The sequence below is a fragment of the Notamacropus eugenii genome, chromosome 2 (assembly GCF_028372415.1).
Source record: "Notamacropus eugenii isolate mMacEug1 chromosome 2, mMacEug1.pri_v2, whole genome shotgun sequence".
NCBI lineage: Eukaryota > Metazoa > Chordata > Mammalia > Diprotodontia > Macropodidae > Notamacropus > Notamacropus eugenii.
Window position 1 is genome coordinate 359330035 of NC_092873.1, and position 27051 is coordinate 359357085.

The following is a 27051-nucleotide window of genomic DNA, read 5'->3' on the forward strand; positions in this document are numbered from 1 at the left end:
TTTGTACATGAAGGATAGTTTAGCCTCACACAGTCCAGTGAGTGCCACGATCCTTACCTGCTAATCCGGTGGAAAGATCGCAGGAAAAGCCATTCTAGTTAAACATTCACATTTCCTTAGGGCAACACAATTGCCATAGCTGGCAGAGCTTTCCACTCCCATCCCCCAAATAGATTCACATGGCTCTAGAACAGATGATTCACTTTATTGTGAATCAGCTCTCAGCTTGACCACCAACATTGCCCTATCAGGTTTCAGCAAAGAGAAGAGATACTAAACTTGCCCCCCAACAATGGCTTTAAATCTCTACAGTAGGAAGAAGCTATGAAGACATGAATAAAATGCTCCCGAAAAAGCTGGGGGTGATCTGGTTGTGCCTCCTCCCTGTTGTGACAAAGGCTCAATTTCTTTTGTTTTGGTGGGGGGGAGAAGGAACAGGTGTTCCCATCAAATTGGCTGGATACACAATTCCCAAAGTAGGGTGGAACTCCATAACAAAACAACATCCCAAGGTCAGGTTGGCCTTATCCCAGTAGGAGTCTTTTCTTGCAGGGGAGGGGAAGTACAGAAGGTGGAGGCATCCATCCTTATTCTGAACAAGTTCCATCCAGGGTGGAGACAGCGTGAGCACCCACTTGGGGTTCAGGGGCTGTTGGCCCCAGCAGATTTCACTCTAGCAGCTTTGGCCTTGTCTTCCAAATCATCTAGGAACCGCTCCTGCGACACTGAGTAGAATGTATACCCATCTGGGGGTCACCGGCTCAGGAAAACCATGAGGAAACTGGAGCACTCTCCTAACTTTCTTTCCTCCAGCTCCCCACCCCTACCTCCAGTGGTCTATGCTTTTCTGCCTCCACACCATCCTGGAATCTCAAACAGCAGCTGCACCCCCACCCCAGACCCGCAGCCCCCACAATGGCTCCCAGCAGCGCCTAATGGATAGCAGGTCAGCCTCAAAGCCAACAAGATATGGGCTCAAGGCTTGTCTCTGTAAGTCACGCCTCTCCCAGGGCTCTCTGTAAGTTGCAAAGAAGGGGCAGACCTGCATTGGTAGAGTTTCACCATCAGGAGTCCCTAGTCGGTGGAAACCAAAAGTCCAGCACCGGAAGCTATGTGTTCCCTGAGTGCAGAATGCTACACCTGGGAGCTGAAGAATCTAAGACCCCTACTTGGCACGGAGGATATAGAGGTGTGGCCTCAGGAAGACCTGGGTCTCCAGGAGACCGGGAATTCCATTCACCGGCAGATACTAGCCGCGTGATCCTGGGCACCCAAAACTGTTTGTCTCAGTTCCCTCATCTGTGAAATGGGGGTAAGAGCGGCACCTCCTTTGTAAAACGTGCTTGGCACACAGTAGGCGCTCTCTAAATGTTAGTTACTGCTATTCTTAAATTAGGTAATACTTGTTAACTCATCATTAGCCACGGCTGTGTTACTGACTAGCGCGGTGACCTTGGGCAAACACCGCCTCTCACTAGGCGTCAGTTTCTTTTCTGACCGAGGCCTAGGATCTCCCGCCACCCCCTCCCCCCATCCCCCCCTCGCCACCCCCGCCGTGCCCCTCTCCCTCCTCCTCTTTTCCCTCCCCCCAGCCTCGTTTCCCCTCCTCCTCCCCCTCCCCTAGCCTCCGTGACCCACAGATACAAATGGCCAACACCAAGGCCCCGATGCTCAGGCCGGTCACGATGTTCCGGCCCCGCCGCTGCGGAAGCGTTTTCTGCCACTGGGAGAGCTCCACCTGCCGCATGAAGTGCAGCTGGGCCGGGCTCAGTTTCTCTCGCGCAGGATCAATGCGCTGCGCTACCGGGGCCTTTCCGGCCTCGGATCCGGCACTAGCATCAGCCATCTCACTCCTCGACCTACTCCAGAGCGGGTCAGAGCCACGGCGCACGCCAGGAAGGAAGGGAACCTCTCGGTCGTCGCCGCCGCCACTAAGGATCCTGGTACTTGTAGTCTGATTGGCCATTCCTTCGGAAGGGGGAGAGAGGCAGAGGAGGGGGCGGGGCGTCCTGGGCGAGCCCTCTGATTGGCCGAAGCTCCCGCGGCACCCTTGAGCTCTGCGTTTCAGACCTAGAAAAACCGTTGGGAGCACGAGGCTGCGCACAGACCGCGAAGTTTCGAGGCGGTGTGGAAGTTTGGCGTCGTCGGGAGGGTCAGCTAACAATGGCTGGGGCTGTAGGGCCAAGGGGGTCGGCCTCCCTCAGCGACTTCAAGTTTGGCGCTGTGGACACACAGACGATCGAAGACGCCCTGCTCCACCTGGCCCAGGAGAACGAGAGGGCAGTGCGGGAAGCCCGGGGGCAGACGGGCAGCTTCAGGGAGACCCGGATCGTGGGTGTGTGGGCCCAGGACTTGGAGGGGATGGGATCTGTCCTGCCCCAGGGACACCCAAAGCGCCCTCCCCCCAGTGTCCTCGCCCACCCTACCCCCACCCCCAGCTTCCCCTGGCAAATCAGAGGAAAGCTGAAGCCATTGCCCTCATCATTCAGGCCCCAAAGCAAACAAGAAGTAACCCTAGAATTTTATTTTGGCTTAAGTTATCTGGACCTAATGTCTGAATTACCAAGGTCAAGTCAAGATGCGTTTATTAAGTGTCTGCCATGTGCCAGGCATTGGGCTAAGCACTGGGGATACAAGCAAACATGAATTAGCTTAGTGTTTCATTTTGTCAGCAGAGTTGTGTGTGGGGTGGGGGCTTTCTGTTCCCCTGCATGGATAGTTTACATAGGTGTGTTTATATGCCACATGGGTCCAGAGGATCGTAGATTCACCAAAAGACATTTAAGTTTCAGTAAAGAGGCGGGGTTTGGCTGCCACATCTGACCATCTGCAGTGCCGCTGATGGTGTTTTATGTAAAACCCAGGGGTCTTGGAAAGTTCCTCTGCTCAGAACTGAGATTTACCCTGGTTCCCACCCTATAATGGAACTGCAAGCCAAACAATTCCAACTGAGACTATCTTTCAAAGGGAAATATTGAAGGAAAACAATTCCAACTGGGACTATTTTTTCAAAGGGAAACATTGGAGGCAGTTAGAGCTGATTCTTCCCACCTTCCTAGTGTTTTCAAAATCTGCCTATTTAACAACCCTGCAACAAAAAACAAAAACAAAAAACTTGGTGGGGAAGAAATCTAGCCACTATAGTCCCATTTAACAGACCAGAGGAATCATGCTCACTTTAAAGTACATGGTGGTGGTAAGATACACATACACATCTTCCAGAGGAAGATTTAACTCCTCTAAGCAGAGAAGTGTCATCAACTTCCAGGACCATATTTTTATGTTTCATATTAAACTTCATAGGAATTAGGATTTTTCATCTATTCAAGAACCTCTCTGAAGTCAGGAACATGAGCATGTAGTTAGAGGGCAGGAAAGGGGGGTAATGTGTTTTGGTACCAGGTAAAAGCTCTTATCTGTTGAACCCTTCTGGAGTAAGTCACCAAGGAGCTTGGTAAGCCCTTGTTCTTGGCACTCAATCAGACTTCCCTTTTTGGCTCTGATCAGATTCTTGGCAGCAAAAGAAATTAGGCTCTGTTTTAGTTATTCTAGTCTCATCTTTCTCACCTCCTGATCCCTCTTTCTTGGGTTGAATCATGGTTTTTTACACAACACCAAGAGTTCAGAATGGTTAGGGTTGCATCTTGTGATTCAGGCTTTTCTTTTTTATTTTGGCAGAATTCGTTTTTCTCCTGTCTGAACAATGGCGCCTGGAAAAATCCGTGAGCTACCAAGCAGTAGAAATCCTAGAAAGGTAAAGTCCCAGGCATAAGGCCTTGGCAAATAAGTAGCTCTCTGATTAACTAATGTGCTTGCTCCTGTTCAAATGGTACCAGTCACCTCTTACCTTGGTCTTGATCTCCTTTACTTGCAAGCGTAACCAAGTCTTAAATTGATATTGGAGAGGCTAAGATGTAGCAGAGTTTGAAGAACAAATGCTCCCTCTGGAATGTGTTGAAGTCCAGATTGTTTACTCCTGACCTCCCCCCACTCCTGTAGGTTCATGGTTAAGCAAGCAGAAAGCATTTGCAGCCAAGCAGCACCTGTGGTGAGAGGGAGTGAGAAAGCAGAGCCCTGGAGCTGGAGGACCCGGAAAGAAGAGCTCTGCAATACATTTGTACTTCGACTTGTGTCATGTGTTCAGCTGGCAAGCAAACTTTCCTTCCATTACAAAGTAAGGAATTGGTCTTGCAATTTCCACCTTCACCATACTGTGCTCTAAAATCTGGCCTTTTGTGGACAGCTTGATATTATGAATAAAAGAGGCTGTCCACAGGGCAGCTCTGAGAGACCTACCCCTCGGCTGGATGATTCTACCCGTTTAGAAACTCCAGAGTGCAATTACATTTCCTAAGCACTCCTACTAAACACACACAGCTGTTACAACCTGCATTCTTGTTCTCAAAGCACAATAGCTGGATTAATGCCATCATTATATAGATATACAGGTCACCTTTCCTCCCCTTTGGACTCAAGGACAGTTTGCATAAGGTGCCTGAATAGTCAACATACTTTAATCATCATTAAAGGTTAGATTTACAAAAGGGAAAATATATATCCCTGGGCACTGGATTTGGAATTGGAAGAGCTGAGTTTAAAATTCCACCTCTTGTTGCTACCTTTGAATTCTGAACTTGTTTCTTCATCTGTAAAATGAGATTTTTCCAGCTCTACATCTATGGTATTATGCTTGTTTCACTCCCCCTCACCCCAATCTTTGTGACAAAAACCCCAATTTATTAAAGAATCTTTTTCTCTGTCCCCTCCCCCTCTTTTCTTTACTCAGATAGTCAGCAATGTTACGGTCCTGAATTTCCTCCAGGCCCTAGGGTACCTTTATACTAAAGAAGAACTACTGGAGTCAGAACTTGCTATTCTGAAGTCTTTAAACTTCCAAATCAATCTACCCACTCCTCTGGCATATGTGGAGATGCTTCTAGAAGTTTTAGGTATCTCATTCAAAAGATATCTCAGTGGAAATGAGGCAAACACAGTAGCCATGAAATGCCAAGTGTATCTTGAGACTCCTCTACCAGAGGCAATGTGCCCCAGGGCTCTGGGCAATCTGATGAAGAGGGAGAGTAATGTCACCTAATGTGACATGACCTTTGAAATGAACTATCCTGATTTATGAGGAATCTGACTATATCTTTCGTCAATTATTTTCTTTGATGGAGAAACAAAGGTAGTGACGTCACCTCTCTCCATGCCCCCATCCAGGGTATAATGGCTGTTTGGTCTCAGCCAAACAGCTGCATGGAACCTGCCTGACATTACTTGACTTGGTCTATCTCCTGCATGAACCCATCTATGAAAGCCTGCTGAGGGCATCAATTGAGAACTTTACACCTGTGGAGCAGAGGTAAGGCACCTCTTATAGACTTACAAATACTGGGAGCAGTGTTCTGACAATGACCTGAGGAGTCGATCAGATCTAGTAGGGCCAACTAGTTTGTCCCCTCACTTTGGTAGAGATAATTGTTGTATTCATTCTCATGAGCTTGTTATTTATGAACTTGCACTTACTGTTCTGATGTAGCAAGTTCAGCCCAACCAAAACCCAAAAGACTTAAAGTCTTAAAATATTTAAATGAATTCAAGTCATTAACATCTCCTATTATCCCTCCTATCATTGATTCTTGATCATAAGTTGTAATGTTTTCAGAAACAAAACAGACAAAACAAGTCAGTCATAAGGCTGCAACTTTGACAAAATTGCCTGATTACTGTAAAGGCAGATGAGAGAAAGCCCCACAATTATGTTGTTAGGATAACAGATGGGAACACAAAAGACTAGTAAATCAAATACACATGAATGAGGCTTGTATATTGTCCTTAAGTTCCGTTTTGTTTTTAGTTGGGAGGAAGCTACCTATGGGATAGTCAGCTGGTTCTACAATTTCTCTCCATACTCAGCATAATCAAATAACATCAAGGATGACCCCAAAACTTAGGCAAACAAGGTTCTCACCTTAGTTATGAAACTGAACTGTGATTTTAATTGCTCAGGGGAAAATTTGTATCAGTGAAAGAAGATTTCATGCTTTTGGCAGTTGGGATCATTGCGGCCAGTGCTTTCATCCAGAATCAGGAGTGGTGGTGCCAGGTATGCACTGCTAAGTGGCATTGTTATCAAGATTCATTTAATAAAAGGCATTCCCCAGTCAATTAAAGGGAAAGGGCAGATTTATCTTTACCAGAAAAAAGTAAAGTCTAGCAAGAGACAGATCAGTGTGCCAAGATGAATGGGCAGTAGAGAGGTAGAACTGGGGTAAGGTTACTGATTAAAGCATTTTTAACTTTTGAACAAAGCAAAATTGAAAATGCTTTGAAAAGCTATGTTCCCTAATCTGGCCAACTATCATCTGGTCTGCCTCTAAGATGAAAATTTCAAGAAGGCAACATGTCCTTCACACTTCCTAAAATTTTCTTAAATAAAAGTCAATTGCACACTAAGTGGCAGTGCTAAGTGTTAAGGGAAGAGCTATTCTCACACAGTTTAGCTCTAGTAAACATTTTAATTAGGATCCAATCTTCCCATTAAATTCAGAGGAATGGAAAAAATTAGTTAACATTTGACTCCAGAGGCTGTCTAGAAAAATGTACATTTGTAATCTGTCAAGGTGATTTAGAAAACTAGCTACTTGTATCTCTCTCCCTGAAGGTTGTGGAACACTTACATAGTATCACCGGTATCGCCACTAAGGGCATTGCTGAGTTTTCATATGCAATCCTGACTCATGGGGTAGGAGCCAGCACCCCAGTTCGACAGCAACCTGCTCTGCACCACCTGGCAGCCAGACCACTGAGGGCTGCTGCCACCTGCAATATGTGAGACTGATTGAGTTTCCAGAATATCATCAGACTCCAGGTCATGACCCTCCCTCTCCCCCCAATCTGTTTAATCTTTTATAACCCAGTATAGAAAAAAGGTCAGAAGTAACTTCGATCTTTCTATTTTATATTACTATCTTCTGTTTGCTGCTCTTCAGAGAAAGGGTTAAGGTGGATATGTTTATTCTTTACAGCTTCAGTAAAAATAAAAGGGGGAGGAATGCTAGGTTGGAATGTTTGGTTTTACAGTTACAGGCATGATTTCCTCTTTAGATGTGATTTTTTTTTGATAAAAAAAAAAAAAGACAGTAAGAAGAAAAAAAAAGGACCAAAAACCCAGGTGACGTTGACCTGGTATGACATTTCTTTTTGTCTCAAATGCCCCAGTCCAAGTGCATTTTCATTCAAGGACAGGACCTTTGTCCACTCCTTTGAAATGAGCAAACACTGGCTCTTAAAGAACTGGCTATTTTCAGTCTACTTTAAATAACATGGCCTAGCCTTTTTTACATAGCTACGAGTTTGATTTTTCCAGAATACAAAGTACTTTATTATAGGTTTTTATTTTGTTGTTGTTTTACAACCAGCGCAGCTCTGCATAGTAACAGACTGCAGCAAACCTTTATTGCAAATAATTATTTATCTTCATAATGCTCCAAACAGTATTAAAGTCTGTTTTCATGTCTCTTTTTTCTGCCATGTGTCTGTTGGCACAGAGCAGATAGGCAATAAGCACTAGACTTGAGAAAGAAAAGTGTTAAATTTCAAGCTTCTGATCACATTATGTGGCCTTCAGGCAAAGCTTGTGACATTTTCTCATGTTACTTGATGTTGCACACATTTCACTCCTCTTACTAGAGAGGAGGTGCTTACATTAAAAAAAAAAAACTATGTTGAGTATGCATAAAATTAGGAGAGAGAAAATCCACTGATAACCACTGTTAACTCAGATTTTTTATAAAAGCAACCTTATTTTCTGTTTTTCAAGGAGTATAAAGTTGTGAAATGGGCTGGTGGAGAACTATATATTATGTTACTGCTCTAGACACAACTTGCAATAGGATGTTATTCTTTTAAAATAAAGTGGCCTTGTGGATTTTCTTTTTTGATACTGTAAACATATCGTACTGTTTAATATTAAACGAACGTAATTTATAATATTTCTGCCAACAAAACATATTCTAAAGTCATTAAGGCAGAAGACTCCTTCACTCTCATGGAGAAAAAAAGAAGTGTCATTTGTTATAAAATTGTGAGGAAACCCAAGCAAGACCCCACTTCAGATTGGTCAACATAAACTTGAGTGCCTTTGTCCACTGCTCCTCAGAGTTGAACTGGGTTTTGATGGAATAGGAGCCGCCACTGCCTCCTGTGTCTTCAATCTTACCTTTCTCCACATCCATCCTGCAGTAGAGACATATCAGAGCTCATTAGTAACTGAGAATTCAAGTCAGCTCAGGCAAACAGGCAGGGCCATGATCATGGGACCATTCACGTCATTTTCTCCATTAAAGCACTCTTGTCAGAGGAGGGTGGTGTACTTTGGATTTGCTCAAAAGCCAAATATCATGCTGGCTGTTACAAGAGCCCCATTGTCACTGCTGAGTACAGAGACAGAACATGGAAGCAAATGAAAGAAAGGATGGAAGCAGGGAGTAGGCTGTAGTGGGGAATGAAGGTTAGAGAGGAAAGGAAATGCTTTGTCTTTGTGGCCAGGAAAGACAGCTCTGCTCCATTGATGAAATAAACCTCCTACCTATTAAGTAAGGGTGATGCCAACATCTGATCAAAATGCTTATTTCCAGGAGCTTCTGGAAAAAACCCTCTTGAAACTAGAGAAGCCAGAGCTCTGTGCCAAGATAATCCTCAAACTCATCTAGTATAACATTGTCTCTCTCTCCAGGGACTGGGGATCACATCCTACTCCATTCATAGGATCAAGGGACCTGAGCAGAAGATTCAGGGAGAGCAGTACTCAGGCCCCTGACTGTCAAAGCCACTAGATCTAGAACCTATTTCCTGCTCCTTTCAGTCCTAAGTCCTTGATGCTATTCTGACTACCTGGATATGAACTCTTTCCAAGTCTGGTCGGTCTGGTATCACTGCAGCCTCCCCCTAGGCTAGAAGTACACTAACCTGTAAGGTAGACAGAAGCGTGTCTCTCCTTTCTCCACCTCTTCTTTAAACTGTTGCACACAATCCAGGAAAGCCACCATTGCATGATCAAACTTGTTGTCCCAGAAAAACCGCAAACCTCCAGAACAGTATAATGGTAGCTCCTGCTCAAGAAGAGAGGCAGAGTAGGACACACTGCACTGAAGCATACAGAATGACCTCACACCTGCTGATTTTTCAATTCATGCTCTATTTGAATCTCATTAAAAATAGGCAACTAAGTCCTAGTGGTTCTTTTTTGTCTTGTCATGGAGTAGCTATGTTACTTTGGGCACAAATTGAATTCTCTGGGTCTGGCTTCTTCGTTTAGAAAACGGAAATGAGAAATATCTACCTCATAGATTCCTTCCCTATGCTGATTTACACAACGCTCTCCAGCCATCCACTGATGCATTCCAATTACAAATAACCTTAGGACCTCTCATTCAGAGTTTTCTAGTAGATTTAAAAAAAATGTTTAAGTCCCCCCTATAGGTCTAAAGGAGTTGGATTTTAATGGCATATTCACATTTTAGAGACTATCTGAGGCTGGGACAGAAGCTGAAGTGCAATATTAGAACTAAATTCAGCTGTCTTGTTAGAAAATATCACAGTTATAATGCAGTTGAACTGGAGATACCCAGAGTACCTTGGATTTGTCTGTGAGAGATTCCAGATATGAATGATTTCCATAAGGAACAAGGCGATACCTAAAAAAAAAAAGAGGGGTGGATAATGGGTTTATTCAAGAATACGCTATTTTCTAATAAAGATGAGGTCATGTAGTTTATCAATTATCCATGGATTTAATAGTTCCTTTCTCTCCTTAGACAAAACCCTTTACAAAGTGAAAATGTCTAGGAATGAGGTGTAGTCCTCACTGAGAGGAAAATCTTAATTTACTGAATAGAGCAAAGTGGAACACAATTTAAAAAAAAAAAGACTGATCCTCCTACCTCTGAAATTTCAGGCCCATTTTATTGGCTAGGGCATGGAGCAGCAACACTGTTTGTCCCCATGCAGCGTTGATCTCATTCCACTCCACAGGGACACTAGGGAGCCGGCCAAGCCTAAAGTTATTAATTGTGCCAAACTGTCCACTGTGCCTGTGGAGGAAAGCAGGAAAGAAAGAGGGGGGAGAAAAAGAACTTTGTGACCCTAGTGGGTCTCTGCCATAACCTTGGGGAAATATTGAGGTGAGAGGGGGGGACAAGAATCAGTATCCTGTGACAAAACAAATAGGTCTTTATGTACCTAAAAGGCTTGGCCTACTGGTTCTTTTTCCTTTCAGTTTTGGGTGATTTTGTGCCCTAGAATTATAAGGTGAATTCATACCTACCCATTCTTAACACTGAACTAAAAGAAACATGTCATAATGAATACAACACATAGTCCCTGTTTTGTGGGGGAGAGGTTCTTTGGTGGTCAGTAGCTAAAATCCAGATGTATATTGTTCCCCACCCTCTCTCTTCCCATCCCAAAGTCCATATTACCAGATGTGGAATGTTGCATTAAAAACATTTGTTTTCTTCAGCTTGTCCAGTTGGATCTGGGCATAACGCATCTGGTTATCCACACTCTTTAGCTCATCATCTAGCTCCAGCTGTTGTCGTTTAAATTCACTATATTCTCTCTGGTATCTGTGAGTAATTAAGACAAACATTAAGAGCTGGTCACTCTTGTGGCCTGGGTCACCAATCTTATTATTCTAGCCAATGAATTGTTTTGGCTCTGATGCTTTTGGGGCCCTCTAAATTTGGTGTAGAGTCTTACAAACAGGGCACAACATTGGGCCCCATTCGTTTTTCCCAGTAAGGGTTTGTAAAGAATGTCAAATTCCATCTGTTTAGGGCTGGGTGTGTCCTTCAAAAAGGACAAAATGCTCTCATTTAAAATCTTTGCAAAAGGAGAGCTGTGGGAGATTTCCTCTAAAACCACGTAGAACATATATACTACCTGGGTTGGCTCATTTGACTTGTCCCTCTGAACACTTATTTACACTCTACTAATATGAATTTATGTTACTCTGTCACATCCCTACCTTCCTTCAAACCTTAGCTCAATTCCTACCTTCTATGACTTTTGGGATACCTAGAAACCCTATATGCATTCCCCTATGGAACACAATGTAAATTCTTTGAGGGCAAGGACTGTTTTTTCTTTCTGTATTTCCAGTGCTTAGTCCATAGTTAATGTAGAGCTTAAAAATTCCTTATTGAATTTTATACATCTCCCAAATTAAATCATAAGTGTCAAAAGGGTAGATATAGTATTTTCCCCATCAGATTAAAGACTCTTCCAGCTTAGTAGGGAGTTAGCAAGATTGGGCATTGTCATGGAATCACAGAATTGTAAGCCAGGGAAGGACTTCTAGAGATCTTAGAAAGCAGCTATTGAGTAATAATGAAAGCACTGGATTGGAAGTCAAAAGACTTGGTTTGAAGTTCTCACCTGCCACTTACTAGCAAAGTCAACAAAGGTAAGTAATTTTACTCCCTAACCTTCAGTTTTCTCATCTGTAAAATAGGGATAATAATATTTGTATGCCTTAAAGTTGTTGTGATTATTATCACAATGACAAGGTACATAAATGGTACGCCACCATTATGTATAGATAATGAAACAGTTTAAATATTCGGTGGTTACCTATTGTCTCTAAGATAAAATGCAAGTTCTATTCCTGGCATTTAAAGCCCTTCACAATCAGGCTCCCACCAATCTAACCAGACATATATGGTCCCTTTCTTGTTCTTTACATTCCAGCCAAACCAGTCCGTCAGTTGTTTCTTGAACTTAGAATTCCTTTTCCTGATTCTGTTCCTTTACATAGGCTAAATCTCATCCCTCATCAGCTTCCTTCCAGGCTCAGCTCAAGCTCCAAATATAATCTTGTATTTATTTGTGACATGTTGACATTTTCCTAGTAAAATGAGCTTGAAAAGCAAGACCTGTTTGGGTTTTGTCTTTGTATTCTCAGGAGGCAGAGTGGCACAGCAGAGACAGTGCTTGGCTTAAAATTGGGAAGCCCAAGGTTGAAATTCCAATTGTGACACTAGCTGCTATATAACCTTGGGCAGTCACTTATTTATGCTTCAGAGAACTGTCCAGGATACATTCAGCCTGCAGCCATTTGTTCTCCTTTAGACTTGAATGAAAGGGAGATGTACTGAGCACTTACTGAGCTTCCTCTTGATCTAGTCGCTCCGTCTCTGCCTGAACTTTCTCAAGATTTTCTGCCACGATTTTGCGGTTCTTTTCTACATCTTCCAGTTCCTGGATCAGTCTCTCTTCCTCAAGTGCCAGCTCCTTCAACTCCATCTTCAACTTCTCCTCATCATCTTCATTCATTTGCTCCAAGATCTCCAAACAGTGTCTGCCGAAGATACCATATTTAATCTGAGGGAACCTGTTGTTCATATTACATTATTGCAGCAAACCTCCAGGAAATCATGTAAGGGATTAATCTGGGATCCCTTCATCCAAATGGCACTTTGGACCAGCAGCAAATTTTCTGGCTCTAATCTAGAATCTCATTTTTCAGGCTCTGACAGGAACTCACTTGTAGTTTTGACATTCATTTTCTGTGATGTTGAGCTGGGTGTCCAGCTGATCCAACAGGGTATCTGTACATTCCTCACACAGAGGATGATCCACATCTGTCTGGCCTGACATGATATCAAAAAGGTCTCCAGTGACCTGAGGAATAAGAAGAAATGAGTGATCTATGAAATTCATTGTAAGGAGTCAGTGAGAGTCATCCTCACACTGACTACGACTACATACTCCTCCACCAGCTCAGACCATACCCCCCTGATGGGCAGACTTGCCTTCAGTCTTCGGCTGAGATTCTCCATGGTACCTCCATCGGATGCCTCCCCAATCAGAGTGAAGCTGTTGGCACTTTCCGTGGACATCATCCTATAGACAGTCCCCCACCCACCAGCCACATGAGGGAGCAGAGAGGTTCCCCCTCTACCTCCTAAAGTGCCAGTGGCAAGACTCTTAGGTAGCAAAGCCAAAGAAATTCTTAAGGGTCAAATCTATTCCCCCAACTCTTGCTGGCTCTTGGTCTCTTTCAAAGCCATTCTGATCTCTTCTCTTGGGACTGCAAAGGCTAGCCTTTTTGGACTGAGGAGAGAACAACCATGGCACCAACCTGAGGCTCATGCCACAGAAACTTCAGTAGGTAAGGTGGCCAAAGAGAAGCATTTCCTAATTATACCCCCTGCAAAAACCCAACTTCATCAATATCAATCCAAGGAAAACCATTTCCAGATTTCTTTTTCTGTTCCCTCCTCTCCAGTGAATTGGATTAACTTTTCCCAGTACTTAGAACTCCCAAGCACTACTTGATCTGCCCTCCCCACCCTAATAATTGCCACAGGGAAAGCCCTTTTTAGATTTACTACGTGGCTGTAATAGGCTGTGGGGGGAAGGGAGACAGGACACCATGGCCTTATTAGAAGGATCAAATGGTTGTCCATTGCCATCTGATCCTAAGACCTTACATAGAGAAAGCTACCCTAATTTTATGTGCCTCTAGGATGGAATAGGGGCTGAGGCATAATAGGCACCTGGCTGGGGGGATGTATCTGCGGGAGACACCATCCTGCCGAGTTTCAGCAAATGGCTCCTGGAAATGAGAGGGGACAGTGTTAAGATACCAGTAGACTATGGTACCAGTTCGTGTCCCAAACAATAGCCCTGCTCTCCTGAATATAACTGCTTGTCCTGGCCAGTATATCAGGAAAGTTCCAGTCACCATGCTAATCTTTATTCCCTCCTCTCTGGCCACATCCTTCACAGCTTCAGCAAGACTAATTGCCACTATGCTCATACCCTTTTCTCACCCTCCTCCAGTTCTGGAATCAAGAACCATAAGTCAACTCAGTTACTAAATTCCTAAATTGGTGCTCTCCGGTAGCCCATTCTCATCATCTAAGTAACTTTCAAGACCAAAATGTTACCTCCCACTCCCCCCACTCCACCTCAACCACTTCCCTAAGTATAAGGTTAGCCCCATTAGAATATAAATTCCTTGAGGGTACAGACTAGATTTGCTTTTGTAGCAATATCCCCAGCACTTAGTAGAGTATGACAAAGGCTGGTGTATGGTAGGAGAATAAGTGCATAGTTAATCCTTAATTAACTGTACAAATGAATGAGACAGATGATTTTAAAAATTCTATTTGGCTTTGAATGTCCTGATTCCACAGGTGGTATGTTTATGTTTTTTTTTCCCAGAGGAAAGGAGCAAATTAACCTAATTGGCAAATATGTCTGATCTAGATATTATATGTTTGCATATTGTGGACATAAGGCAATGTAATATAGTAGAAAGTTGGCTTTCAAGACAAGACCTGACTTTTAAGTCTTGCATCTGACAGACTTGTTGCATGAATCTGAGTAAGTCACTTAACCTCCAGACAAGTATTGGGAGAAGGGGAGCGGGATTCCTCATGTGGCAATTCTCTACACTGTTGAAACCAGAGTTGATGAAAAGTTTGCCTAGAATTGGGCTGGCAAGACCAAGCCAGCCTATGACCAAAAATAACATAGTAAACCATAAAAGAGATTATAAGCAAAACCTGTTCACATATTACTGTCTTTTGCAGTAAGAGCACAGTCATTCTCCATTTATATTAGAAAACACCAATGTTCAAGTAACAATCTTCTCTGAAGTGTTACTGATGCTTCAAGGAAGACTGCATCCCCAGATTTCCATTATTTGAGCATTACTTGAGGTCCCTCAAGTTGTTATGTCTTCCATTTCTCTGAAACCATGGAAATTTGGATACATTTCTGATGTTTCACAGATACCTTAAGTAGGGTATTTCTCATTAATGGATGCCTCCCATAAAAGGAGTCTGGGTAGGTTCAAGGGACTACTATAGTTGGGCAGAAGCTCTGCATATTTCTCTTAAGCTGGATTCTACCCTTGAGAAAAGTATAAACCCTATTACCTCTCCTGAGTTAGTTTCTTCCTCCTGAGTCTCTCCAGGCTTTGTCTGAGCTGTGGTAAGTAGTGGAGCTAAGGGAGAAGAAATTACTCCAGTGAGTGAAAGTTTCTTGCTTCTCCAGCTGTGAAAATAGAAGATGGCCTTATGTTCCCTCCCCATTTCTTTTAGAATACCATTTACATTTGGTGAAACAGTTTTGTTTCTATTTACATACCTGCCCCTGTCCTCAAAACAAGCATCAATTTTAGGTTATTTAATTTTTTTCCATTTTTTTTCACTCCACTCCTCTCCTGCTTTTTTACCCTTCTCTCCACCACAGTTGAAACCCTCGATGTCCACTTTATACTCAACACGAAAGAAGAGTAGTAAAGAGGTGCCTTTTTTTGTTGGAAAAACTCTATGGAATTCCAGAACTTAAAGAACATTAAAACTGAAAGGAGCCTTAAATTTCCTAACCTCAATTTATCTTTTACTCAAGACAAAAACCCGTAGGCAAAATGACCTGTCCGAGGTCCTGCTGCTTGTCACCAGTCAGTGGCCCATTTCTCAGGGCAATCCCCTCCGCCCCTCCGCCTCTCTCCCCTTCCCCCCCTCCCCGCCCTTAGAAAGGCGCAGACCTGTGAGCTCCCGGATGGTGACTTGGTCTAGGATCTTGAAGGACGTGTCCAGTTTCAGGGGCTGGCTGCAGCGCTGGCACACGAAGCTCACCTGCATGGTGCTGCTCGATGACTTCGACCCCTCCATCCCTGCAGGTATCCGGCTGCCGATCAGCGTAGGGTAGGGGCTCCCGGGGCTGCCTCTCTGGCCTAGTACTCTCACTCCAGCCCTCCACCCCAGGGTCCCCGGGGGTATCCAGTGCCAGGGCCCAGGAGCCCACTCTTGGCCGAGCTGAAGGAGCAGGAACTAGGCGATGACGGGGTCGGAGCCGGCCTCGCCCAGGAGTTAGTCCAGGACGACAGCCCCGCCACCTCCTCACCTCTGCGTTCCAGAGTCCGTAGCCCTGGCCGGGCCAAGTCGGGCCTACCGTGGCGGCACCTTCACACCTCCAGCTCTTTCCTGGATCCCCGTCTCCCCTACCCCCATCGCCTACAGCCCGGATCTCCGCCCGATCCTACTTCCCGGTCCAGTAGGAGGGACTTCCGTTCTCCAAAGGATGTGACTGAAGACGCTAAACTATGAACTCCACCCACCAATCCCAGGCATCGGCTCTTCCTGCCCGGACTAAGAGGAGCGCTACAGCGGCCCCCACAGTCCGCCTTGAGAATTGCAGTTCCGCTCATGGAACCGGCCAAGAGGGGCATGCTACAGGGACGGGAGGGTAGGGAAGTGAAGCAGCTGCAAGCTTCTGAACTCCCTGACCTGCCTCAGGATCTTCAAACTTAACGGAATCCATGACTTATCTATGAGGTCAGGGCTGGTTCTCTTTTACAGTCAGCATGGTAAATATGGAGTCAGAATCTAAGTTAGAATCCTGGCTCTGCCATTCATGACCTGTGTGACCTTGGACAAGTCACTACCTCTCTGTGCATCTGTAAAATGAGAGGTCTGGCCTGGATGGTCTCTAAGCTCTATACACAGACCTAAATTCACGGCCCTGAGAGAGCTGAAAAACATAAAGATTAACTTTTCAACAGTATGTGTTTGCCAGAAAAATGCAACAGACTGTGTGGGAAGGTAGAAAACTCTCCTTTCTGGAGGTGTTCAAGTTGAAGCTGAATGACCACTTGTTAGGATTATTGAAAGGTCATTTCTGTTAAGTATAGATTGGACTATATGACTTCCTTGGTGCATTCCAATTCAGACTCTATGATCTGAAACTCCCTGGCAGAAGGGGTTGAGTTACTGAAAGTAAGTAGAGAATAAAACAGATCCACAAGTTGTGAACTGATCCAACCATTCTGGAGAAAAATTTGGAACTATGCTCAAAGGGCAACCAAACTGTGCATACCCTTTTATCCAGCCAGACCACTACTAGGTCTGTATCTTAAAGAGAACAAAAAAGAGGGAAAATATAAAAATATTTATAACAGCACTTTTTGTTGTGGCAAAGATTTGGAAATTGAGGGGATGCCCAACAATTGGGGAATGACTGAACAAGTTGTGGTATATGAATGTAATGGAATAAATACTATTGTTGCATAAGAAATGATGAACACCTGGATTTCAGGAAAACCTGGAAGGACTTATATGAACTGATGCTGAGTGAAGTGAACAGAACCAGGAGAATATTTTACATAGTAACAGTAACATTGTGCGATGATCCACTATGATAGACTTAGCTCTTGTCAGCAATACAATGATCTAACACAACTCCAACAGACATATGATGGAATGCTATCCACATCCACAGAAAGAACTGTAGAGTCTCAATGTAAACTGAAGCATACTTTTTTTCTTTCTTGTGGTTTTTTCTTTTTGTTCTGATTGTACATGTATAAACCATATCAGATTGCTTGCTCTCTGGGGGAGGGGAGACAGAGGGGAGGGAGGGAGAAAAATCTGGAACTCAAACTTTTATAAAAATGAATGTTGAAAACTATCTTTACAAGTAATTGGAAAAAATAAAATACTATTAAGTAGGGAAAAATCCCAGATCCACAGTGTAGTATTTGCAGCATACCAGTCTGTATGGACCTGTATGGACTGTAAGGACCTCCTATGAGAGGTCCTTAATGAAAGTCCTCCTACACTTTTACTCCCCACCACATACTCTTCTTCTCTTCAGTGACACTGATCTCCTTGCTATCCAACAAAAAAGACACTCCATCTCTCAGTTTCAGGTATTTTCTCTGGCTGCGCCCCCATGCCTGGAATACTCTCTTTCCTCATCTCTGCCTACCAATTTCCTTTAAGTCCCAACTAAAATTCTATCTTCTACAGCAAGCCTTTCTAACTTTTCTTAATTCTAATGCCTTCATTTTCAATTGTTTCCCATTCCTCTTGTATGTAGCTTGTTTGTACATATTTATTTGCCTGTTGTCATCCATGTTAGATTGTGAACTCCTTGAGGACAGGAACTGTCTTTTGTCTCTTTTTGTATCCCTGGTGCTTAGAACAGTATCTGGCATATGGTAGGAATTTAATGTTTACTAACTGACAAGAGCATCCAGGGCTGAGTAACTTATGAAGTGTAAAGGGGGGTTAAATTTGGAGTCAGAATAAAAACAGCAACCTGGGTTTGAATCCAGCTGTGTGACCCTGGGCAATTCTCTTTTCTAAACCTGTTTGTTCTTTCTTAAAACAGTATAATCGTATTATCTCTGTCTCATAGGGTTCTGAGGATCAACTAATAAAGTATTTTTTCAAACTTGAAACTGCTACAAAATAAAGTTATTCTTTATACCTTTCATTCTGCTAACTATGAACAGCAAAAGCTAAAAACTTGGTGTCAGAAGCTGAATTTGAATTCAGGTCTTCCCTTACTCCAAATCCAGCACCATAAAGAAGAGATATGGGTTGTAGAATACAACAGTGCAATTTCTCTGCCTGCTACACAAGGAACTGTGAAGACCCTTCACACGTCAGGGCTCATTAGGCCTTCCAATTCTCTTCTGTCAAAGAGTACAGCACAAAAAACACTAAGAGGTTTCTCAGGTGCAAAGCTGTGTGCTGCTAGGTGCCTGGGATACAAAATTTAGAAAAGACCCTTGAAGAGGTTACAGTCAAGTGGGGTATAAGACCCAGATATCGATAAGTGTAATAAACATCACATAAGAAATGTATTTGAGAGCTATAAAAGAAAGTGCTGATGGGGAAGCCCAAGAGAATTATAGGGGGCAGGATTTCACTGCTCATGGTCCTAAACTGTTGTTAGAAAAGGGTGTGCTGTCTTTTGGGCTAGGGCTTCTAGATCTGGCTGTCACCTGTGTAAGTAACCCTGACCAACCAACTTTCCATCTCTGGGCCTTAGTTTCCTTATCTGTAAAAGGATGGGGTTGGACGAGACAATCTCCAAGTTTCCCTTGCAACATCTTTGAATCTATTGATGATGAGACAGTCGCTGTCCTCAGAGGGCTCCCAGACTAAGATAAAAGAAACAGGACAAGACGGGTGCATTTCCTCAGCACATACCAGGTGGTTGGCACCTGGGCAAGCATCCCAGGGCCCTGAACTAGCCCGCCCCCACCCGAGGTTTCCTGCACCTGCTGGGTTCCACTGACAGCCCAGAACTCGGCCCGCAGTGTTGACGTCATTCTCACGCGACGGCGCACTGGCGCCTCGCATCCGCAGGAGATGCGATGAAGGCCGATGAGGCCCAGGGCTGTGGCCTTTTACACTCTCTACGTAATGTCCCGGGGCGCAAAGGAGGAAGGCATAAACTCTTGTTAGCCTCCTAGGGAGTCCCGGACTCCTACTGTCTGCCCAGAGCAGCTGCTGAGACCTGAGCCGGGAGAGACCACGACTCCTTAGCCTCCTGCCCGGGCTGGCGCCGCGCGTTAGGGCGCGCGTGCGTAAGAGCGCGCGCCGGGCACGTGTCGCCCGCGAGCCCGCCGGCGATTGGCTGTGACGCGACTTCCGGTGCAAGCGGCGGAAGCCGGGCGGGCAAGCGAGTGAGCGAGTTGGGAGCCAGGCAGGCAGGCAGGCAGGCAGACAGGCAGGCAGGCAGGCAGGCAGGCAGGCAAGAAGACAGGCAGGCGCCCGGGAGGCAGGCAGCGAGGAAGCGAGGGAGCCAGACAGACCGGCGGAGGCCCGAAAGAAGCCGAAGCCTGCCCTCGTGTCCAGCTCCGGTCCCCCGCCCCGGAGTCCCCAGCGGAGCGGACGCGGCCCGCTCCGGCCATGGCCTCGCTGCTGAAAGTGGATCAGGAAGTGAAGCTCAAGGTAGCAGCCCCCGCCTCCTCCCCGCGACCCCGCCTGGCCGGTTCTTGACCCCGCGGCGGCCGCCTTTGTCTCCCGGGGGGATCTCTGAACCCGTCGCCCTCTCCCCCTGCCCCGGGCCCGCCCCATCCTGCCAGCAGCCGGGCTGGCCACCGGCTCGTCCTGGAGGCGGGCGGAGCGTCGCTTCACCCGGGGATGCTGCTGTTCTGGGGCCGCTGCTGCTTCTCTCCGCGCTGGGCTCGGGGCGAGCGGTGACGGACACGTGTTGGCCTGGGTCCCCTAGGCAAGCCGTAGCGAAAACCAACCCTCCCCTTATCGACCATGCGGCCCCAACTCTCCCTACTCCCGGCTCCAAGATCCCACAGGTGCCTGGGGTCGCAGTCTCATCGTCACTGAGGGTTGGGGGATGCGTTTGTGAGATCACAGCCCCTAAGTCCCCACTCCCTTACCTGGGGGAGCCAGCTGACATGGGGAGGGAGGAAAAACCGACGAGTATTGGCCCCTATTCCGTGGGTACCACCCCCAAGATGGAGAAATGGATCCTCAAAAAAATGAAATACTTAGAATCTGGGGGTCTCTCATCTTCTCATTACAACTACAAGGTGAGCGGAGGCACGAGGAACGGTTTTTTGGAGTGTATGTGTGGAGTTTTTTTGGTTGGTTCTTTTTTTTTTTTTTAAGGTTCTGAGGACATATGTATTCCCCTGCTCCTACTCTTTCTCGGAAGTTCTGATGTTTGTTCTTGCTCTTTGCAGGTTGATTCTTTCAGGGAGCGAATCACAAGTGAGGTGAGTGTTGCTGCTGTTGGATGGGAAGGGCAGACTAATCTAGTTGGGGCTACCCAAAAGAGGTACCTGGGGAGTGTGTACATGGGATGTCAAGTGCCCTCCAGCAAGCAGTAAGTCAACTTCACTGTGTCCCTTTCAGGCAGAAGACTTGGTGGCAAATTTTTTCCCAAAGAAGTTATTAGAACTTGATAGTTTTTTGAAGGTGAGAGATACTTCTTTTCCCTCCCTTCCCTTCTATAGCTACCTTTATCCCCAGTTTTCTCAGGAGGTGGGACTCCATAGCAAATTGGAATTGTCTGCTTTGTGTTTGATTCTAACATACATTCTCCTTCCTTACACCTGAACAAAGGTTAATTACTTGATACTTTTGTCTTAATATTGGAATGATTCCTAGATGTTATTGTACCTCCATTCCCCTGAGCCCTGCCTTACAACAAAGAAAAATAGTTAAGCTCAACTAGCTGACAGTGACATTCCACACCCATAGCGGCCCTCCCCATCTTTCCACTTAAATCATCCGTTCATTTCTATTTAACTTGAAAAGACATACAGATTTTTTTTTTTCCAGGAGCCTATCTTAAACATCCATGATTTAACCCAGATCCACTCAGACATGAATCTCCCTGTCCCAGATCCCATCCTTCTTACCAATAGTCACGATGGATTGGATGGTGTAAGTCACTCTTTACTACTCTCTGTTATTGACCAATAAATAGGTGCCCCTAAACCAGAGTTCTTTTTGCATAAGGGACCAATGTAAAGACCTATTTTAGGGTCTAGGAACCAGTTTCTTTGAATTTAACATAATCCTTCCAGTTTCTGCGATTGTAACATGAGAAGGCTCTTAACTATCCTGTTCCTAAAGCTGTTCTGAGATCCAGCAGTACTGAAATTACCATACAGGTTCTCCAATCAGGAAGTTCTTGCTGACTAAACTCACCCTTCTTTCTGGCTTATACCTCTGTATATAAAAATTATAATATTTGCAAATCTGAAAGCAGGTACTTCATAAGTGTCAGCTAAAGCAAGAATATCTCAATAGATTCAACCCATATTGATCATTTCTTTGCTTAATGTTCATTAGTATTTATTTATGTATAATTTATACCAAATTATCTGTATCACTTTGTTAATGAATCTAGCCTTTTCAATTAGCTTACTCCTTGAAAGCATATTTCTCATTTATTATGTCTTTATCCCGGGTATTGTAGCACAGTGCTAGGCACATAGGCACATAAACGTTTATTGAATTGAGTGGAATCAACAATGGGGGACTTTCAATTTAGGTTTCGGGACTCTGGGGGGAAGAGTAGGGTAAAGTAATTTAAAAATTGATGTCTTTGAAGAGGATAACACTTAACCTCTGCATGTCCTTAGCCCAATTTGAAGAAGAGGAAGTTGGATGAGTGTGAGGAGGCCTTCCAGGGTGAGCACCATCCCTTTCCCCAAATCTACTTCTGGAAGACCCACATTGGTTGATCTGGTGTCCTGAGAGCTACAGTCTGATTGCATTTTCTGAATTGAATGTACCTGAAATTAGAATTCCACTGCTTTTCAGTGGAGGAAGGGAAGGCCTCACCTGGCATTAGTGTCATGGGTTGGGGGAAGCCCTGGCGGTGGGGGGAGGTGGGGAGATTGGCAGGCCCTAGGGCAGGGGAGAAAAAAATGTCCGTTCCTCTTCCAGACAAAATTAGTTGTTTCCTTTTCCCACCAGGCACCAAGGTATTTGTAATGCCTAATGGGATGTTAAAAAGCAACCAACAGCTGGTGGACATTATTGAAAAGGTGAAACCTGAAATCCGGCTGTTAATCGAGAAATGCAACACGGTAAGGCCAGAGTGAAATGGGGGGCAAGGTGTGCAAATGATGATGGATTGGGGGAAAGCCTTATAATAGCTTGTGAAGAAGAAAATGATGTTTTTGTGTTCTTGAGGTGGAAGGGAGATTTCTTGCCCTCAACCCTCCTCCTACTCCCTAGTTTCCTCTTTATTTAGTGATCCTTTTCTTTTCTTTTTCCATGCAGCAGTTACTTTTCACATAAGAAATGCTCTACAACAGAAAGGCTACTGATTCTCATGTTGCTTTGTTTTCCTTCCAGGTCAAAATGTGGGTTCAGCTCCTTATCCCTAGGATAGAAGATGGAAATAACTTTGGTGTATCCATCCAGGTAATGCCTTGTGATGTAGATGATCAGTTCTCAGAGAGTAATGGGAGAGAGGGAGAGCAGCTACTATCCTGTGACTCAGAATCTTGTTGGGAATTGTTACAAAGACTGCTGCCCCAACTATTGGGCTCTCCTTAAATCAGTTACAGATGGGAGGGTGGTGTTTTCTGAAGCTTAGACCCAGATGCTACTTTTAGGCTTTTTTTTTTTGAGAGCAGAAATTTGGTCTTCTTTATTCTATATCTTCCTTTTATCTGTGCTCTTATCTTTATCCTACGTGGCTGTTACACTTCTGCAAAATAGGTACTTGCTTGATTGTTTGAAAAATCCTTGAGTGAAAATCTACATATGTGGTCATTTATGGGGGTGGAGGAGATATCTAGAGGAAGAGGTTGAGGCATTTTTCCATCTGTTCTGCATATTTTGGGTCTTGCCTAGCTGGTATTGGTATCCAGTGGGGTGGGGTTGGTACGAATGGATTTACTTTCACGCATTCACCCTTTAATCCTTCACAGGAGGAGACAGTTGCAGAACTAAGAACTGTGGAGAGTGAAGCTGCATCTTATCTGGACCAGATTTCTAGGTAGGACTGTGGGGAGCTGTCCCAGGGATTGGGGAATAAGGTCTGTCTTTGACTGCTTCTGTTACTTGCTCTTTTCTCTTTTTTTTCTCTTTTCAGATATTACATTACAAGAGCCAAATTGGTTTCTAAAATAGCCAAATATCCCCATGTGGTAAGTGAGAAAATTGTGGATTTGGGATGGAAAGTGTGACATTGGGAGCAAAATCTTGAATAAGCAGACCCTCATCCTGACCCTGAAAAACAACTAACTCCTCTTTTCCCTCTCCCTTTTCTTTCCTTCCTTCCCATTCTTCAGGAAGACTATCGACGCACAGTGACAGAGATTGATGAGAAGGAATATATTAGCCTTCGGCTCATCATATCAGAACTGAGGAACCAATACGTGAGTGATCCCTTTACCATATAACCGTCCAGTTGCCCTAACTTCTCTCAGCTCTCATCTCTAGTGGGAGGGGGGTTAGATTCTGCTTCTCATCTCTCCAGTGAACCCATTTCCTGACCTGAAAGCTCTGTTTGAAGTCCCTATGCCTATGCTGGATGAGAGCCAGGTGGGTGATTTTCCTTCCTCCTCCCCCAACCTCTCTCTCAGGTCACTTTACATGACATGATCCTGAAAAACATTGAGAAGATCAAGCGGCCCCGGAGCAGCAATGCAGAGACGCTGTACTGAGGCCAGGGCCAGAGCCAGGGGACTCTGTGAGTCTGGCTCAAGACCGACATTGCCTTGGTTTGTTACATGACTATCGATATGGGGAAACTGGCTGGAAATAGTAATCACACCTCTCTTCTGTTTTTAGTTAGAGTCTAATGAAGCTCTCATGTAGTTCTGTGACGTGTTTACCTCTTATTTCAGGCCTCAGGAACTCTTACCCTAGTCCCCATTCCCAACCTGCCCTGTCGAGACTCATTTCTGGAGTGTTTGCATATGTGTGTACATGCACACATGCACTTTCTCTTGAACTTTTTCCCACCCCAGTCCACCTCTGGTCTCTTGGTCTGTCCGTCTCCTTTTCAGTTAATTGGTTAGACTTTGGGGGAGTTGGAAGTGAAAAAACTTAGTGTTTCTTGGAGGGAATGGGGTGGGCTACCTTTACCTGTCTGTGGCATAGAGGAATCCCTGATGATAGGATGGGGAATGGGGGGAGAAGGGAGGGAGAGGTTTTATTTCCTAAATTGCATCTCCCTGCTACTGGGACCTTGGGAAATATTATACCTTCTACCATCTCTTTCAGAGGTTTTTTGATGTCTTTATTGTGAGGTTTTCAGTTTTTCATATGTAACTCTCTCATCGCACATATTCCTGACCCTATTACCAGACTTTCCACCCTCTTCAGGAGTTCATCCTAGCTCCAAGAGTCAGGTGTCCAGACTAAGTGGAGGAGGATTCAGCTGAGAGGCACAGTCTGTTACACCTGAGCGGATGGATGGATGGATGGATGGATGGATGGATGGATGGATGGATGGATGGATGGATGGGGAGGGAGGGCAGGCAGCTACCATCCTCTAACTCAGTCTTGTTGGGAATTGTTACAAAGACTGCTGGCCCAACAATCAGGCTTTTCTGAAATGAGTTACAAATGGGAGGGTGGTGTTTTCTGAAGCTTAGGTCCAGATGCTAGTTTTAGGCTTCTTGCTTTTGGAATATATTGTTATTTATGTTTTTTCCCGGGGGTGGGGTGGGGGTGGTGGTGGTGGTGGTGTGTGTGTGTGTGTGTGTGTGTGTGTGTGTGTGTGTGTGTGTGTGTGTGTGTGAGTGTGTGAACATGGAAGAGTTGCTATTTTTCTCTTGAGAACTCTCTAGGTCTATTCCATTCATTATTACAGGTTCTTCTGACCTCTCCCAGCTCTGTTACCCCTCAGAGAAGGTCTGATTTTTACAGCCAATCAACCCTTCCCCTCTGTGTTTCCATCTTCCTTTCTGTTTTTCTGTCTCTGCACTTTTCTGCTGGTTTCCACCTGGGATGCATCACTCTCTGTCCCATTATGTTATAGTATAGTGAAGGATTCAGGACATGTCTTCCCATGAATAATATTCAGTAACAAACCAACTGTGTTTTAGTTGGGCCTCCCCTAGATCCCATCCCTGTCCCCAACCTACCTTCTCCCTCTTCACCATGTGTTTCTTGGTGTTGTTTGCTTTTTTGTTTGTTGGATTGTTCTGATGTCCCCAACCTAGCTTCCCCAATTCTTATCCTACCCCAGCTTCCCTGAATCGTAATGTAAAATTCTTTTACCATGTCAAGAAATTATTAAAAATACAGGTACTTTGACCTTTTTTTAAAGTAACAGACCCCTCGCGATCCTCAGAAAGCTGAGGCCAATCTCCATACACACACCCCCACTTACAGATTGACCACAAATGAGGTGGGCAACCTATATTCCCCCTTCAAAGATATAAAGACTGATCTAACACTGTCTTCCATTATTAGGGGGGGAGGTGGACCCTTTCTCTGTGGTCTTGGCTTATGTTAAAAATGATGCCTCCAAAACGTGAGGGTGTCCTCCTGTCCTCTCCCCCCACTCCTCTTCTGGCATCTATGCTCCCTCCTCCAGTGATTCTCATGAGCTGCCAGTAGGGGCTGCTGTGCTCTCATGTACTTAATGTAGAGCTTCCTCATCATAGAACTTGAGAGACCTATAGTATTTGAGGTAGAAGGTCACCTGAACCTAACACTCCTGTTTTATAAAGGAGGTAATTGGCAAGAAGCAGAACAACTTGTCCAAGGTCATATTAGCTGGTTAGTGCTGAGCCAAGACTCAGACAGCAGCATCCTAACTAGCTTGATTGGTGTTTAACTCACTGCACCACCATGCCCCTTGCCTGTCCCTTTTTCCCTTGTGCAAAGGAGGGGTCAGGGAGAAAGCCTGCTTCGCATGTGATTTCATTGGTGTGGGAGCCTCCAGGCATTTACCACTGTAGGTCAGTACCTTCTGTTGATTCAAGTATTAGTTAAGTAGAGCACCAAGAAGATAAGGGACTGGCTCAGGGACGAGTTACCAGGATGTGTCAGAGATGGTTGGATCTCTGATTTTCAGAAGGATATTTTTAATTCCTTAAAGACTTTGTATATTGATACTTAGTCTGTACTCACTTCTAATAGTGGTGAGTTTCTTGTTTGTTTTTTGGTATGTTTGACTGGGACTCTCCTTGATTTACATCTTCAGATACACTTTTCATTTCCCAGTCATACTCTGATACCAGCCTAACCTTGCTGCTACTCAAAAAGAAAACAAAAACAACTAACTTTTAGTTAGGATTTGTTGTCTTCTACCTTTCAGAATCAGTTTTTTAAAAAAAGACTGTAGTATGGCAAATGGAGATTAGACAACAGGGAGGGCTTCCTAGGGATGCAAGGCAGAGACACACATGTGGTGAAGAGTACCTGTCTTGGATGGATGGTCATGTTACCTAGTCCTAGAGCTCAGGTTTACAGTGGGACCCAGATTATTGACCGTAATTAAGGAAAACAGAAAGGTAATTGGGGATAGGAAAGTAGGGTGGTACAGATGCTGGCTACCTCTAGGCTCCCCTTGGACTAAATTGAAATGGAATCCTCACCCAAGGCTCTGTGAAGAGATGAAGAGAAGGATGTAACTATACAGCATCAGAATTAAGAAAGGACTTGAAAAATTAATTATTCTGACTCCATTTTATAGATGAAGGAACTGAGACCTTCCACCCCTCAAACCCTCCTTCCCCCCAAGGTAAAGTGACTTCTCCTAAGTCTCAGAAGATATTAATGAATAGAACTG

General features: G+C 44.7%; 4 protein-coding genes across 9 annotated transcripts; 2 read left to right on the top strand and 2 right to left on the bottom strand.

The window, feature by feature from the left end:
- Window positions 1-184: 184 nt before the first annotated feature.
- On the bottom strand, window positions 185-2041 carry COA3 (cytochrome c oxidase assembly factor 3). The gene is made up of 2 exons (XM_072646583.1): window positions 1645-2041; window positions 185-746 (listed from the first exon to the last, which is right to left on the bottom strand). The coding sequence occupies exons 1-2, from the start codon at window positions 1964-1966 to the stop codon at window positions 643-645; spliced, it is 426 nt and encodes a 141-aa protein (XP_072502684.1). The 5' UTR covers window positions 1967-2041; the 3' UTR covers window positions 185-642.
- On the top strand, window positions 1823-7952 carry CNTD1 (cyclin N-terminal domain containing 1). Of its 2 annotated transcripts, none has more exons than XM_072646580.1 (7): window positions 1823-1943; window positions 3679-3754; window positions 4000-4174; window positions 4787-4949; window positions 5221-5362; window positions 6010-6106; window positions 6665-7952. In XM_072646580.1, the coding sequence occupies exons 3-7, from the start codon at window positions 4004-4006 to the stop codon at window positions 6833-6835; spliced, it is 744 nt and encodes a 247-aa protein (XP_072502681.1). In that variant the 5' UTR covers window positions 1823-1943; window positions 3679-3754; window positions 4000-4003; the 3' UTR covers window positions 6836-7952. The 2 variants fall into 2 exon arrangements, with proteins under 2 accessions (XP_072502681.1, XP_072502680.1); XM_072646579.1 differs by lacking the exon at window positions 1823-1943 and adding an exon at window positions 2064-2335 and having other exon boundaries at window positions 6665-7060.
- Window positions 7379-16101, bottom strand: BECN1 (beclin 1). Of its 4 annotated transcripts, none has more exons than XM_072646572.1 (12): window positions 15925-16101; window positions 15566-15694; window positions 14952-15019; window positions 13563-13621; window positions 12816-12906; window positions 12548-12684; window positions 12167-12361; window positions 10482-10628; window positions 9945-10094; window positions 9638-9698; window positions 8971-9113; window positions 7379-8238 (listed from the first exon to the last, which is right to left on the bottom strand). In XM_072646572.1, exons 2-12 carry the CDS (start codon window positions 15690-15692, stop codon window positions 8070-8072), a joined length of 1347 nt encoding a protein of 448 aa, XP_072502673.1. In that variant the 5' UTR covers window positions 15693-15694; window positions 15925-16101; the 3' UTR covers window positions 7379-8069. The 4 variants fall into 4 exon arrangements, with proteins under 4 accessions (XP_072502673.1, XP_072502676.1, XP_072502674.1 ...); XM_072646574.1 differs by having other exon boundaries at window positions 8222-8435; XM_072646575.1 differs by having other exon boundaries at window positions 14952-15069; window positions 15566-16058.
- Window positions 16102-19415: 3314 nt separating this feature from the next.
- On the top strand, window positions 19416-25568 carry PSME3 (proteasome activator subunit 3). Of its 2 annotated transcripts, none has more exons than XM_072646577.1 (11): window positions 19416-19766; window positions 20519-20551; window positions 20691-20753; window positions 21120-21224; window positions 21929-21977; window positions 22266-22378; window positions 22650-22718; window positions 23231-23298; window positions 23395-23449; window positions 23594-23680; window positions 23888-25568. In XM_072646577.1, exons 1-11 carry the CDS (start codon window positions 19725-19727, stop codon window positions 23966-23968), a joined length of 765 nt encoding a protein of 254 aa, XP_072502678.1. In that variant the 5' UTR covers window positions 19416-19724; the 3' UTR covers window positions 23969-25568. The 2 variants fall into 2 exon arrangements, with proteins under 2 accessions (XP_072502678.1, XP_072502679.1); XM_072646578.1 differs by lacking the exon at window positions 19416-19766 and adding an exon at window positions 19828-20365.
- Window positions 25569-27051: the final 1483 nt, after the last annotated feature.